The 16,164-nt window shown below is 49.3% G+C and overlaps 2 protein-coding genes across 2 annotated transcripts in view; both read right to left on the minus strand.

Annotated features, from left to right (window-relative positions):
• Elmo2 (engulfment and cell motility 2) overlaps window positions 1–16,164 on the minus strand; it is a 273,759-nt gene that overhangs the window by 140,742 nt on the left and 116,853 nt on the right. The window lies entirely within an intron of this gene.
• Window positions 1–16,164, minus strand: part of Slc13a3 (solute carrier family 13 member 3) — a 62,720-nt gene that overhangs the window by 22,533 nt on the left and 24,023 nt on the right. Inside the window, exons 3-6 of the mRNA NM_022866.2 lie at window positions 15,367–15,530; window positions 6,065–6,131; window positions 4,539–4,718; window positions 1,046–1,171 (exon numbers count right to left, since the gene is read on the minus strand). Of these exons, the coding sequence (NP_074057.2) occupies window positions 1,046–1,171; window positions 4,539–4,718; window positions 6,065–6,131; window positions 15,367–15,530 (537 nt within the window). The remainder of the gene's footprint in view (window positions 1–1,045; window positions 1,172–4,538; window positions 4,719–6,064; window positions 6,132–15,366; window positions 15,531–16,164) is intronic.

Raw genomic sequence — 16,164 nt, forward strand, 5'->3', positions numbered from 1 at the left:
GGGAGTGGTGGATGGGGGGAGGGTGCTTTATGCTTTAAAATTAGAATTCCCTGAAAGTGTCCTGGTATACGTGGAGGTCAGGGGACAAATTGCAGTAGGCGGTTGTCTCCTGCCACGTGAGTTCTGGGGATTGAGCTCAGGTTGTCAGGCTTAGTTCCAAGGGCCTGAGCCATCCTGATGATCAAAGGTAATTAACTTCTCACCTACCTTCCCTGTCCCCTCTCTGGCCCAGCCACAGCATCCCCATCCTGAAGGTGCTGACTTCCTAAAACTTAGGTTCAGGTTGGCTTTTTAAAAGTGTGAAATGTCATTGGCTATGTGGGCTTTAAAGCCTTTCACAAGTCACACACATACGCGGATAGTCAAAAAGTCAGTAGAACAAAACAGAAATAGGCTTCAGTCATGGGGAAAGCTATCTAGTGAGACCATCTTAAAAAGAAGAAGGCATATAGCTCAAGGACAGAGCTCTTTCCTGGCACGTGCAAGGCCCTGGGCCTGATTTTAGGAGCCATGAACAGAAAAACAGACAACAATGAATGTAAATATCTACCTTCATATCATACTCGTAATTGAAAGATAAAAGTCTGGGGCTGGGAGATGGCTCTGTGGGAAGTTCTTGCCTTGACAGCACAGGAGGACCTGAGTTTGTGCTGTGTGATTTGAATAGCAACACTAAGGATGCAAAGACAAGCTAATCCCAGGGTTCATTGGTCAGCCCATCTAGCCTACTTAGTGAGTTTCAGGCCAGTGAGGGAATATATATATATATATTACACACACACACACACACACACACACACACACACACACACACACACGCACACACACACACACACACACACACACACACAGCCATCACCCTAAGCAAAAAGAAGCCATAATGGTAAATAAGACATATGATTATGTCTTGGTTCAACACCATCAACTAACTGGTCCAAGCTATCCTAAAAAGCAGAGTCTCTTTCTCTTTGTTCAAAGGGTAACAGGTGGGGCTTGTCAAGGAAGCCTGGGCTTTTCTACCAGCCCTCTAGAAGGTTCCACATACCTCCAGCTCATTCCACCGTAGAGGAAGGAGATCCAGAGCCAGCCCACCAGTAGGAACAGCAGCATGAGAGGGAAGGCAAAGATGAACCAGGAGCCAAAATTTACCACATCACACTGTGGAAAGAAACTGGGGAGCAGAGGAAAGGGAGGACAGCCATCAGACAGGACCATCAGGGCTGACAGAGGAAATGGAGGGCAGCCATCAGACAGGACCATCAGGGCCAAGGCAGGAGGCCTCCAATGGGGTCAAGGCAGAGACTCAAGGGCCCTGGGACTACAGGAAGGGAAGACCCCTTCCCTTTGACAGAAGGTACTTTACCTTCTTGTGGGGAGGCAGGTTCTGACTCAGTGGAACCTCAGATGCTCAGTGTCCCCCAGGGACCCTACAGCGATGTGGGGAGGTTGTACCATGGCAAACTCAAGGCCCAGGTCAGCAGTCACGAGATGGTATGCTCAACCCAGCTCTGAGCCTCACTCGGAATTATGTGGGGTCACCACTCATGGGACCGACCATGCCAGCCCAGTACTGAGCCTCATGTGGAATTACGCTGTGTTTAGGAGCTGGCATCCCCTTCAAATGTTTCTTGTGAATCTTCCCACACCTTGGGTGGGACCTAGAAGTGAACATCTTTAATCCTAACACTCAGGAGGCAGAGGCAGGTGGATATCTGTGAGTTCAAGGCTAGCCTGGTCTACACAGTGATTTCCAGGCCAGCCAGAGCTACATAGTGAGACACTGTCACAAACAGAAATGAGAAAGAAGGAAAGGAAAGGAAAGGAAAGGAAAGGAAAGGAAAGGAAAGGAAAGGAAAGGAAAGGAAGGAAGACCAAAACCCAAAACAAAAATGTACTATTAGATTGGAAAGAAAAAATGTTAGAAAATGATGCAGATAAAAGAATATGGACACAGGGCTACTATCAGCCAGTTGTAAATAAATAAACAAGACAACAAAACAAAACAAAACAAAACAAAAAACAGTGGTAGCCATTGTCTAGCAAACTGATAGAAATATCCGTAACCAGAGAGTGGGATCCCGAGAGGATTTCACGTCTTTGGTTTTCCTTATCGGACTTCCTACAATAGAAACATATGCGCTGTAATCAGGCAAGAGAAGGAGCAAAATAGTTGAGCATCTGTTAAAGCCTTAGCAGATATGGACCAAGTTACATAAATTCCTAATATCAAAATAATACTAAAAGGAAATAATCAAGATGTCACAATCAATTAAGTACAATGCCCAGGTTGGGATCATTTCTAGCCCTTAGAAATGTATATTTTTTAAACATTATTTTTATGATTTTTATCTATAATGATAAAATCGGGCTATACAAGTGGGCAAACAATATGGCAATATGGCAAAAAATTAAATAGAAACATATACACATACACACATATATACATACATATACACGTATACACACAGATAGACACACGTACATAGAAAGGACTAGAAGGAAGCCTGCTGTCAGTGAGACTCAAAGTGTTTAATTTTTCAAATTTTTCTATATTTTCTAAGAGTTCACAGTGTGCATGATTCATTTTGTCACTAGAAAAAAAAAAAACAGTGAAGGTTGCTTGTGTTAAAAACAGCTCACCATACCATTCTAATTTCCCAGGTGCCTGTGGGGGCTCGGTGAGCCCGAGGGACCCTCCCGTGTCTGCCTCCCAGTGCGATGACGCCATCACATGTGGAGTTTTACCTGGGGGCTGAGAACCTAACTTGTGTCCTCATGCTTGGACAGAGAGCATTGTACGGTGCTGGTGATGCCTAGGTATCCCTTCAGGATCATGACTGCGTGTGAGAAATGACCAGCAGCTCCCTGGCCACCATCACCGCCTGCCTCTCAGGTCTGGGCTCTGGTTGAGCCCTGGGTGTAGCTGGTGGGCAGCCTTAGGAGCCATGCTGAGTTACCAGGTCCTTTTTAGTGCTGTTTGCCAAATGTTCACACTTTGCATTTGTGCAAATCACACAAATAGACAGTTTGGGAGGGGGGTTGGGGAGAGGGCAAAACAGAGAAACTCCAGGGACCCAGCCGCTTGGAATCCTGGGATCTGAAAATCATAGAGAATCCTGAAATAAGATTTACACACCAGAGCCTGGGCCCTTGGAGCGAAGCAACCACTGTAGCCCTTCTCTCCTGTTCTCCAGCCTGGGGCCAGCCATTGGTCAGTGTTTAGAGACCCTCCCTGCTCGCAGAAGGACTTCCCTGAAGGGGCCTGCTCAGAGCTGGAAGCCTCCTCCAGGCTCCTTCTTGCCTTGCCATCAACGCCTCCAGCTCGGATCTGAGTTTTACATCCCGATGCCCTGGTGTCTCGGGGTCTCACTGTCTTACTTGTTGGGGTTCACGTGCTATGCTTGGAACCCAACAGCCCCCTATTCTTTTCAAAAATCGCTTGCTTGTTTGTTTTTGAGATGATGTCTTGCTAGTGTCTAACTTGTGAGCTACCCTAATCCTCAGACTACAGGGGTACCCTACCCGCTCTCCCTGGTCTTGCCGTTTCCCCAAGATGCCCAAGGGCAGTCACACCTCAGGGCCACTGCTCCTTCTGAAGCTCTCTTTCAGCTTTGAGCTCACAGGCTCGCCCTAGAGCTCCCATGCCACCTCAGCAAACGGGTGTCCCCAACTGACGTATAGACACAGGGCCCTGGTCTTGTCACCCCTGCACCCCGACTTGTTTTATTTCTACCCCATGCGTAGCATACATTCATTGGCCTCTGTTTTGTGTTTTGAGACAGGGTCTCAAGGAGCCCAGGCTGGCCTCAAACTCTCCGTGAGGATGACCCTGAACCTCTGATCCTCCCCGTCCTTGACTCCTGATTAGGACGGAAGCCGAGCCATCCCACCCAGCCTTCATTTGCTCCTTGTTCATTGCCTGTCTGTCCCCCTGAATGCTGGTTCTTCAAAGATGGAGGTTTGATTTGTTTCTGTGTCCTCAGAGCTAGGTCAAGAGAGACACGTTTTCACCATCCTTGGCTGGGAAATAAGTAAGGGAGGAGGAGAAGGATGGACCCTTGGCCCACAGGGGACATTGTGTTTAATTGTGTGTGTGTGCGCGTGCGTGCATGCGTGCGTGCGTGTGTGTGTGTGTGTGTGCGTGTGCCCGTGCGTGCGTGCGTGTGTGTGTGCGCGTGCGTGCGTGCGTGTGTGTGTGCGTGCATGCGTGTGTGTGTGCGTGCGTGCGTGTGCGTGCATGCGTGCGTGCGTGCGTGTGTGTATTGTGTGCATTGTGTGGCCATGCAATGTCAATGCTGAGTGTCCTCCTCAGTTACTCTCCACCTTACTTTTGAGGCAGGGTCTCGATGAGCCTGGAGCTCATTGACTCAACTCTACTGGTCAGTGAGTCAGTCCCCAGGTGTCCATCTGTCTCTGCCTCACCAGAGCTGAGGTCAAGACATATGTCACCACGCCTCCCTCTTAGGTGGGTGCTGGGGATCCAAACTCAAGTCCTCAGTGCTTTACCCACCGAGCCCTCTCCCCAGCCCCGCACTTACCTCTTGAGCTGGCCGAGCAGGATGAGGTTGGGGGCTGTGCCTGTGAGGGTGGCGGTGCCCCCGATGCTGGCTGAGTAGGGAATGGAAATGAGGAAGCCCTTCCAGATGTTCCTGCGATGTTCCTCCTCCTTGGAGTCATCAGGCAACTCCAGTGGGGCCTCTACATCCTCAGCGTGGCCTCTGTGGGAAAGGACCCAGGGAGAAGCAACTCAGAGTGATCCTCCGGCCCCAGGAGGAGACAGCCATCCGAGGCTCTGCAGCTTCAGGATTCTTCCTAGAGCCAAACCTGGCATGGACCCTGAAAACCTTTAGCTTAGATGCTCTACTCAAAGAATTTACCTCAAGGAAACATTGAGACAAACAGCTCACTGGGTAGCAGGGTGAACAAAAGCATTCAATATTATTTCACTCAAAAACGACCTAACTTCATCCAAGGGAAGAAATCCGGTACATGCAGAGTCTCTTTCTGGATGGGACAACTATGAGGCTGTTAAAAACATGTCATTTGGGGGGTAGTGAGAAGGCTCAGCAGGTTAAAGGCCCCTGGACCTGACATGGTGGCAGGAGAGACCTGACTCCTGCAAGTTGCTCTCTGACCTCCACACGTGTGTGCAGCATGCACACTCATACATGCGTGCACACAAATTCAGGCAAAATTAAAATGTAAGAATGTAATTTAAAAAGTAAAATAAAAATGAAATGGGCGACTTGGGAGGAATCTGTTAAGCATCTGTATGAGCAATCACATCAGAGACATTTGCTATCGTTCTGTTGTAAAAACGTCCCCGTAACTCTCTGTCTCAGGGATGTACAAGGGCTCCAGCCTCCCATGTTACACGCAAACTTGCCTCACTTCCTTGCCCAGGAACGGAACTATCGTGTTCCCCCACTTTTATTTCTTTTTCTTTTTTCCCTGTACAACTTGGCAAAAAATGAAGCCAGTAGTTACTAGTTGCTTCTTGGAGAGATTGTGAGGAAGTCAGAGACGACATAGCCTTCAATTTCCATGCTCTGGAGCCTGAGGCTGAGGCTAAAGGGTCCTGATTTTGAGGTGAGCTCCCCATTTTCTCTCTCTCTCCCTCCCTCCCTCCCTCCCTTCCTCCCTCCCTCCCTCCCTTTCCCCCCCCCCTCTTTCTTTTCTGGACTCTGGGATCAAATTCATCCTTGTGTTTATAAGCCAAGCATTTACTGACCTGACAGCTACCTCCCCGGCCCCATGAATGCCTTTTAGTTTGATATAATTAAAAGTTTTGAGATAGCATCTTGCTGTGTGTCTCAGGCTAACCTCCAACTCCATCCTTCCTTAGTCTCCAAATGGCTATGATTATAGGTGTGTGCATCTACACATGGCTACTGTCTGCTTTTTAAAAAGGAGGGCCTCAGCTGAGCCACAGGGGTGAAGGGGAAACACTTGGACTCTGTATCATCTGGAGAGAACTTGGGGCTGGTGCCACACCCAGTCCTTGTCAATCACCCCCTTGAATCTGTCTCAGGATTCCCCGGGATTGAGACCAGAGTTTACTTACCCTTCTGAACTGGCGAGAAACTGCATCTCCGTGGGCACTGTTCGAAGTCCATTTCCCCGCACAGCAGCTGCGAGAAAAGAGCAGGTGCATTGGTGAAGGCAAAGGGGACTAATGGGAAGTTTCCCGTTCTTGTGCAGCCAGTCAGGAGCAAGATTGCACTGTCAAGATGCTATTCACTGAAGAAAAAAATGAGGCAGGTCAAGACACAGCAAGGGGGTGGGGGAGGAAGGGAGGGAGGAAGGAAGGAGAAAGCAATAGAGGGACATGGGAGGAGGGAGGTAAAGGTCATGACTCTTCATTCCACCCTTCACCGCAGTATCGACATTTGGAGGTGGTGCCACTGCCAGGCTGACTGACAACCCCTAACACAAACCAAGGCTGGCCTGAGGGACCATTGCTGCTACCTGGAAAACGAGCAATGTGAGCAATGACATTCATCCATTCATTCACTCACTCACTCACTCATTCATTCACTCACTCATCCATTGATTCATTCATTCACTCACTCATTCATTCGCTCACTCATCCATTGATTCATTCATTCACTCACTCATTCATTGATTCATTCATTCATTGATTCATTCATTCACTCACTCACTCATTCATTCACTCACTCATTTATTGATTCATTCATTCATTTATTCATTCATTCATTCACTCACTCACTCATTCATTCATTCATTCATTATCTGTTCATCCAAAACATAGACACTGACCCTGTGTAGAGCACAGACTGAGGCCCCTGCTCCAGGAGACTGTATTCTAGAATAGAAGACAGACAAGAATATAATAATGACAATTTCAGGTGGCAATGAAAGTTATAGAGGAACTATAACCAGGCTAGGGAAGAGCAAGTGACAGTCAAGTGCCACTGAAGTCATGTCACTAGAGCTGATGACATTCCCTCGAGCCTCCGGTGCAACAGTGGCCAGCTCTAGACGCTCCCTAACAAAGGCCCCAGGAGTAGGAGCATCAAGTGCAAAGGCCCTGTAGTAGGAGAAGCTGGCAGAGCTGAGGAAGCTGATCATGCTGGGACAGTGGTGAGTTGGGAAGGGTTAAGGGTACGGAAAGCCAGAGGTGACAAAAACGCTCTGTGGAGTTAGATTCTGCAGGTAGAGGCTTAGATGGACTCATTAAGTAAGGGGATGGCGGCTGAGACACTGAGGTTGACCAAACTGTGTTGAAATCAAGACCTCACCTCTCCTGGGAGTGGAGGGATGAAAGCATGCAGATTTTACAAAATGGGGCAAGCGCAAGATCTCTTTGTGTCTCTTGTGTGCCCAGAAATCACTGATGAGGCAAGAGACCCACCATGGGTACTGCCACCCAGCACAAGATAAACAATCATAGTATGTCCCATGGGTGGGTGTCACAGGGAAAGAAGGAGCCATCATCCTGAAGAGAGTGGCTGTTGTGAGCCTAGATGGGAGGGAACGTTGTCACCTCGGAGTGATGTGAGGGAGGTCCTGAGAAGGAAAGTGCTATGTGGCAAGGTAATGGAGGTGCTCTCCTCTCTCTCTCTCTCCTTCTCCTGTGTCCCCCCCCCCAACCCCCGCACGGACACAGCCACATCCTGAACATGTACATCCGATTACCATTTGGGTTTTTGTCTACGGCCATACCACCCTGAACGCGCCTGATCTCGTCTGATCTCGGAAGCTAAGCAGGGTCAGGCCTGGTTAGTACTTGGATGGGAGACCATTTGGGTTTTTTTTCACATGGAATTTCTTTCTGAGTATCAGGCAATACAGTCAGCCCTGTGCATTGGGAGGAAGGTTCTGAACTCTTCTTGCCTTGGCCTCTCTCAGGCTTCCCCGAACCCCGGACACACACACACACACACACACACACACACACACACACACACACACCTGGGGACACCCTTCTGTTGTCTTGGTGGCACCAAAGGAGAACAAGACCGCATCCCTTCTGCTGTGTCCTTGGGGTGCCCCTTCCCTGTTGAGCACAGCAAGGGTCTCAGGTGAAAGGGGGGTCCACTCCCCCTAGACTGTTAAACAGCTCACAGCTAGGGCAATGGGACACGTGCCCACATGCAGCGCACGAGGCCAGGGCACTGAAGCAGGAAGTAAAAGGCAGTTAATAATACACAGATGGGGTTGGGGGAGGATGAAAGGAGTCACTCCCCAGAGGATGACCTCTGACCCAGTGACCCTTAGCCCTCAACATCTCAAGCTTGCCCTGTATCTTTCCCACTGGGCCCCCCGTGGCTGGGGCAGCATCAGACATTGGTGGAACCTGCCAGTACCTGGGGTAGGATTCCCCAGCCTCAGGGACTCCCTTGGGTGTGAGTCCTACCCAGAGGGTAGGGGCTCTGTAGTGGGCGGAGCCTCAGGAGTTTTGACAAGCCTGGCGGGAGATGCTTTTGTGTAGTTGGGGTCGAGAGCAGCAAGTCCGAAGTGACAGAAGGGAAACTGAGTGGTGGTGGGAACGTATACCTGAGTGGGTCTCATGTGGAGCCAGGATGCACCCATGTGAGACTGTGTGTGGTTCTAGGCATAAGGGATCACTGTGTGCACCAGTGTGTGGGTAGGGGTAGGGATTCATATTGGTGTTAAAATGTTCTATATTGGGCACTAATTTTGATGATGATGATGGAAAACAGGAAAGCCAAGGTGAACTCCCAATTAATTCATCCTGGCTGTCCCACAGCGTCCCTGTGACCCAAGTAGCTTTGGAGACGGAATGGAAACAAGTCTATGGAGCAAAGTCTCTAGGGTGCCTTTGCTTGGTCCTGGAGCCACAGGTCAGCCCAGAGTGGGGTGCTTATGTAAGGGTTACACAGACAAGCCTTGAGCGTACGCTGTGTGGAAGGGTCTGGAATCTGCATGCACGTGGCTACCACACAGTCCCCAGCAGCCACCAAGTTAGTCATTCTCTGCAAGGTTGTGGACAAGGGAACCCCGTGGGTTAGTGGCTGAGCCAGGCCTATACAGCAACCAGGACTGACGACTTACCCAGAAATGCCAACCCCCAATATCACTCCCACCATGCGTCCAGGGCACTCACCCAACACATAGTAGGTCTGACACAGAACTAATGAATATTCCAACTTCTCTGTCCAACCTCTTGGATTTGCCTCAGGAAAGAGTTAGCCTGTTGAGTTAGTCAGAGAGCACCCTGTGGAGGGCCAGACACCCTCACATTAGACAGTTTAGTGAATACAACTCATTCCGCACTTCCCATAGCTGTAAGTATTGCTTCCTCCATTGGATGAAGAGGGAAATAGATGGTTAACACAGATGCTAACTGGTCCATTCGTTTACTTACTCATTATCTATGTGCATTTATTGAGCACCTACTATGTGCCAGGTGAGACACAAGACTGCACCAGCAAATGTCATTCCCATGATGAATGAGAGTGACCTAATCCTTCTTGAGCTTGGAGACAGACAGATGGTGGACAGCAGGCAGATGGCTGCATGAACCCTTTCCCAGGATGGGATGGGAACATGAAGACAAGCCTTGCTGCCTACCTTGCCAATTTATAGAAAGTGCTTTTGCTGCTGATGCCTTTGGGATCTCTGTGTGTGTGCATGTTCATCTGTGTGCACATGCTTAGAGACTAGAACTGACTTTGAGTGTCTAGATCACGACCCACTTTAGGTTTCTGAGACAGTCTCTCCCTAAACCTGAAGCTCTGGCTGGCTTTGTCATGCAACTCTGGGGACCCTGCTGTCCTCACCTTCCCAGCAACAGGAACATAGGGGGGTGCCACTCGCCTGACTTTACACCAGGGTGCTGTGGATCCCAAATGAACCATCTCTCCAGCCTGGTGGTGATTTTTGTCTTTGTTTTTGTTTTCGTCTTTGAGACAGGATCTTGCCATGTAGCCCTGGCTGCCTTTGCACCCGATATGTCCCTTTCTTGGCCTTTTCAACATTGGGATTACAGGCGTGAGCCATCGTAAGTGCTGCACACCAGCCCCTCCCTCCGTCCCAGACTCCTGTTTCACGCATGTCACAGGCCGTGTGTGAGAAAGTCCTGACTTTCAAGATTCGAGAATCCCCGGAAGCAACTGGCAAGCAGTGAGTGAAGGGGAGAGCCCAGTTCCTCAACCTGAACGGCTGCTTTGACTACAACTGTGTGGGTGGCTTCTTCCAGGCAGAGAAAAGACAGAAGAGTTCAGGCTCAAAGCTAGGCAAACCCCCTGCTGGTTGAGGGGTTCAGGTGAAGCACAACCCTGAGAGACTCTCCTCAGCTGAAGCCTGGGTTAGAACAGCGCTCCCTCATTAGTAATGACAAAATGCTCCAGAACCGTTCAGACAACAGTAACAACGTTGGAAGGAGAGGTGGCAGGCACTCCCCTCGAGGCAGAGGACCTCTTGGGGTCTTGCCATCTGTTCATGTGCTCAGAGCTCTGCCTCTTGCTTACCACATTCCTTTGGGCAAAACGTTTTGCCTTTGCGAGTCTCCAGCTCCCCATCTATGAAATGGGCACCATAATCATCAAACGGGCTACTGAGAAATTGGGCCAAGTTACCACTCAGGGTCTTTAGAAAAGGGAAGTTTATGTTGGCATGGTTGTTGACCTGGCCGTTGGTGACCCTTATGAACCTGGAGCCTCTGACAAACTCCTTGTTCAAATTGGAGTTCACCAGCACAACCGCACACGTCCTCCCTCCTGTCTAGCACACAGAAACTGAGTGGAAAGAGCCCCTCTCTTTGTCCTGAAGTTAACGCTTTCCTGAGCCTCTGAGGCTGATCATTAACCTGCAGGCCTCTGATCCTGCAGCCTGAAGGCAGATGTCTGGCCTGGGCACCAGGGTCTGGGTCTCCTCAAAGTCTGCAGAACAGGTAGAATGGCTTTAATAGGAAGAGTGACTTTAGGCTTCTTTTCCTAATTATCCCTGTCTATGACCTCAGGCTAAGTCCCCTCTCCTTTAAAGGTGAGTTTTTGTTTTTGTAAGGGATTGGATGTTCAAACATCCACGTGGCCACCTTGTGGGAGGCAGGAGAACGATGGAAGGAATACAGCCCCAGAGTCAGCCAGGCCAACTCAGACAAGTCACGTTGCCATGGTAACCGCTGAGGACTTCTCCATCTTCTCCTTATTTCTTCCTCAATTTCTGTGTATCCAAATGATGTCGACGAGATCCCATCTCATTCAGACACGGACCCTCAGAAGGGTTTGAATGCAGTAAGTACTCAGTGAGCTTGGTTCTTCCGCAGACGCATCAGGAAAAACAGACACATCAGGAAAAACAGATACATCAGGTAATAGGTTCCTGAGGTTGAAATGAATGAAGGGGTATGACCATGAGGCCATCCTCTCAGAGCCCCACAAGGTGGGAAGGGAACAGTTTCAAGGCCAGTAAGACAGAATCATAGGGTGGGCTCAGCAGCCCTTGTTTGGAGCCTGAATGTCTGTAACTCCCAGCCCACCTTGTCTGAGTTGATTTGCCAGTTAAGAACAGTTCTTACAATTTTTAAACAGTTCAAAATATCCAGAGCTCAGTCAGCGAGGCCCTTGATGTATAAGTGTGAGGCTCTCAGTTTCATTCCAAGTACCCAATACAAGCCTAGTGTTAGGGCTGGAGAGATGACTCAGCAGTTAAGAGCAGTGGCTGCTCTACCAGAGGACCTGGGTTCAAATCCCAGCACCTACATGGCAGCTCACAACTGACTGTCTGTAACTCCCAGTTCCACGGGACCCGACACACATGCAGGCAGAACACTGCGGCATTAAAGTAAAAATTAATAAATCTTTTTTTTTTTTGGTTCTTTTTTTCGGAGCTGGGGACCGAACCCAGGGCCTTGCGCTTCCTAGGCAAGCGCTCTACCACTGAGCTAAATCCCCAGCCCCATTTTTAGAAAGCCAAATGGAGTATGTGTCTATGATCCCAGAGCTGGGGAAAAGGAGACAGCAGGATCCTGGTTGGGGCTGGCTGGGGCTGAGTCAGTGAGATCCAGGTTCATTGAGAGACCCCGCTGCAAAAGATGTGCGGCATGTGCTCCCCAATGGTGGAGAACACTGCAGTAACAAGCACCACATCGCTCTCCTTGCCAGTCTGCTGGAGAGTTCTCTGAGTATTTGCGTCTGGGAAAGAAACTGTAAACATTCGTGTAACTTGATTAAGTTCTTGCAGAATGCCCTTAAGAAGGGCTAGCCTGGACTAAGCTCTCTGCACACAGAAACACACAAGAACCACAGAAGAACAACATGTGGAGATGACACAATTACAGGAAAACTTAACTTTGGCTCCCACGTATGACTGTAGCCAGCCGTCGGCACCCTGCCGCCTTCTTCAAAGGCAGGGCTGGGAAGTTGCGACAGAGTGACCCACAAAGTCTAAAATGTTTACTGTCTGGTTATTTACAGGGAACAAGTGCCAACTCAACTACCTGGCAAATGTCCCATGTTACCTGGAAAACTGTGTCCTGTGACAATACCTCTCTGCTGCTTCACTAATGGGAACATTCTAGAAGTGTCACTCCGTCTCTCCAAACTGTGAAGTGCTCCTAAACCATTTCGACTTTTAGTGACATGCATGATGAGTATATATCCACATTTGTCAGACATGGGCAGTCTGTAGATGGCGTGTGGATCAATGTGTTTTGTGTATATATGTGTGTATATGCAGTGTACATATGTATGCAGGCATGCATGTGTCCATGTCTGTACAGTATGCATGTGTGTACAGGTATGCATGTATATGTGGTGTACATGTGTGTGCATGTATGCATGGAACATGTACATGCATAGGTGTGCATGTGTGCTCGTGTATATGTGTGCCTGTGTATGCAATATGCATGTGCAAAATGAGTATGCATGTATACATGTGTATGCAGTATATATATATGTCTGTACATGTGTGCACATGTGTGATGTGTGTGTGTATGCAGTAAACATGTGTGCAGGTATGAATGTGTATGCAGTATACATATGTGTGCAGGTGTGCATGAGTTTGGATGTATGTATGAGTGTGCATGTGTACATGTGTGTGCAGTGTATATGTGTGTGCAGGTATCCCATGTATATGCAGTGTACACGTGTGTACAGGTGTACATGTGTGCATTTGTATGCAATGTACATGTTCTGTAGGTATGTCCATGTGCATACATATTCAGGTGTGTATATGTATACATGTGTGCATGTATATGCAGTAGACACGAGTGTATACAAAGATACATGTGTGTATACATATATGTGTGCAGTCATGTTTGTGCATATAAAAGTGAACCTCAGGTATTTTTCAGGTGTCATCCTTCTTTCTTTTCTGGACATATGTCATGACAACTGGCCTGGCTCTCATTATGTCCACCAGGTTGACCTTGAACTCACAGAGGTGCACTTGCCTCTGCCATTCGAGTCTTGGGATCAAAAGCATGCCTGGTATCTTGGGGTTTTTTTGGGGGGGAGGGTTGGGGACAAGGGCACTGGCCTAGAACTCACCAATTTGGCTAGGCTGACTGGCCAGCAAGCTCCAGGGATCCACCTGCATTCACCTCCCCAGACTAGGGTTACAAGCACGTGCCACATGGCTTTTTGCCACATGCCATACATTGGCTTTTAAACATAGGTTCTGAGGACAGAACTCAGGTCTTCATACTTGTAACACAAGTCTGTTCTGGAATAAGCATGCTTACACACATTTTCAAAGAACACGGTTAGCATGGCTTCAAGGCTAATGCTGCATTCATTGGCCTAACTGTCACCTCTGTGGGAGTGGTCAGCCATTTTTGTCAAGGTTTTGGTTTCACCTCTCTTCCCTGGTGGCATGTCCTGCTCTCACCTCGTGACTTGCCGCATCCACTCAACAGGGGGTACAGACTGGGAAGGGCAGAACCACAGGGGACCCATATTTCCACTAAATTCTCACAGACCAGACTTAGACACCTGACTACCTAATATGCAAGTGAAGTTGGAAAGCTAAGCCATCCTCAGCACAGCGTGTGCTATGTAGGGTCTGTGAGCGAGGAAGAAACAAAGCCGGAGATGAGAGGGCACTTCTGGCCCTTGCAAGGATGGATTTAGACATCTCTTAAAAGTATACGGACATGGGGCTGGGGATTTAGCTCAGTGGTAGAGCGCTTACCTAGGAAGCGCAAGGCCCTGGGTTCGGTCCCCAGCTCCAAAAAAAAAAAAAAAAAAGAACCAAAAAAAAAAAAGTATACGGACATCAATAAAAAGTGGGACATTTTAAAGTAGAGGTGATGTGGCAGCCACCTTGTCACCATGGGGTGGGTGTGGGTGTATGTGAATCCCTGTGTTGCCAATGGAAATTCTCGATGTCCGTGTGCCTCCAAAGTGACCTCACAATGCCTTCCCCTGATTTCCTCATGTCTGAAGAAAAGAACTTCCCATGTTTTAAGCCACTTGAAGGCAGACGTACTTTCTATTGCTGCCCAAAGAATTTTCACTGACATAGCCTGTTTCTGGCCACACTGCCTAGGTTTAAAGTCAGGCTTAGCCACCTTCCCTCTGTGTGATCTAAGGCAGTGGCTTACACCTGAGCTCCACATGGCTATGTGCAAACATCTGCCAGACCCCTCGGGTCGGTGCAGTCTGTGACAAGAGCTCTCCTAGCATTGTTAGCGCCCTCCTGCCAACTCCTACCCTAAGACAGGATTTCTCTATGTGGCTCTGGATGACTTAGAACTCGCTCTGTAGACCAGGCTGACCTGAAACTCACTGAGATCAGCCTGCCTCTGCCTCCTGAGCTGGGACTACAAACATGCTCCACCGCTACCCTCTGCATCCCTCCTCCCATCCTGGAGAACACTGCAGTAACAAGCACCACGTGCTTCTCCTTGCCAGTCGGCTGGAGAGTTCTTCGACTGTTTGCGTCTGGGAAAGAAACTACAAACATTCCTGTAACCTGATTAAGTTCTTGCAGAATGCCCTTAAGAAGGGCTAGCCTGGACTAAGCTCTCTCTCGAAGTGCCTGCTGAGAATTTGCCGAGCTCCTGTTCCCACCTGCACCTGTACTTGCCCATCTGATGCTTGCAGGTCTCATTGTTTCCAGGGGTGCTTCTCTGGGGCTCTGTGTTTATGGGCACCTGTTCAAATGCTTTGCAACAAAGTTAAGGCCAGCACCTGCTTTCAAATGTACAGGAAGGGTGCTCAATCCATTGCTTACCATACAATGGATGCAAGGCTAAAATGTCCAGGGATCCATGGTTTGGTGTGTCCAATTCTAATTAACTGTCATCATTAAAGCACTCAGCCCACAGCGTGTGTCCAGCACATGAGTGTGCCCTTGGTCTTCCCCAGTGGCCTCTAGGCCCCCAGTGCCCATTCCCTGGCAGCGGTATGGGCCCTGGCACCCATCCGGCCTCACCTGTGCTGTCCTCGCCTTCCCGGGGAAGGTCCTTCCGAGCGTCGCGCTGGCCAAAGAGGCTCTTGAGGATGGCACTGGCGATGGGCAGCATCATTGCGGTGGAAGCCGTGTTGCTCAGCCACATAGACAGGAATGACGTGGTCACCATCATCCCCAGGATGAGCCTGGAGGGCAGAAAGAGTTCGGGCTGGGTCTAGAACTCAGGGTCCCAGGGGAACTATGGTCTAGTCCCTGGGGAGTCTAAGCATGAGTTTTACAGGAGGGAAGTCGGGGTCCGGAGAAGGCAGATGAGCAGCAAACATAGAAGCAACTGGCTAGACTTATCTTGTTTGATTTGGAGTGTGTGAGCGACGGAGCTCCATCAGTTCTCCCCTTTCACCTCTGCGTGGATTGTAGGGACCTAAGTCAGGTCACTGAGCTGGAGCAGCAAGTGCTTTAGCCCACTGAGCACCCCTGGCTGCCCCAGGCTTGCTTTAGGTCCAAGGACAACTTGGCTTACTGTGCTTAAAGAACTCGACCAGTGAAGTCAGTTCAAGCCTAGCGTTTCCCTGCCTTGCCCCCAGATCCTGAATGGTGTCCATTCCAGAAAGAAGTAATCGACCGGGCACTAGACTCTGTCACCTCACCCCTCCCCCTTCTGCTCTCACACCCGCCGGCTCCTACGGCTCACTAACGTGGGCTTCTCACCAGCACAAAGCCAACCTGGATGCTTCTGTTCCAGTCTCCATCTGGTGCGCCCCCGCCAGCACGATCTGAGTGTTAGGGACTTTCACGGGAAGCTCATTTAACTACATAATC

This window comes from Rattus norvegicus, chromosome 3 (genome assembly GCF_036323735.1).
Source record: "Rattus norvegicus strain BN/NHsdMcwi chromosome 3, GRCr8, whole genome shotgun sequence".
NCBI lineage: Eukaryota > Metazoa > Chordata > Mammalia > Rodentia > Muridae > Rattus > Rattus norvegicus.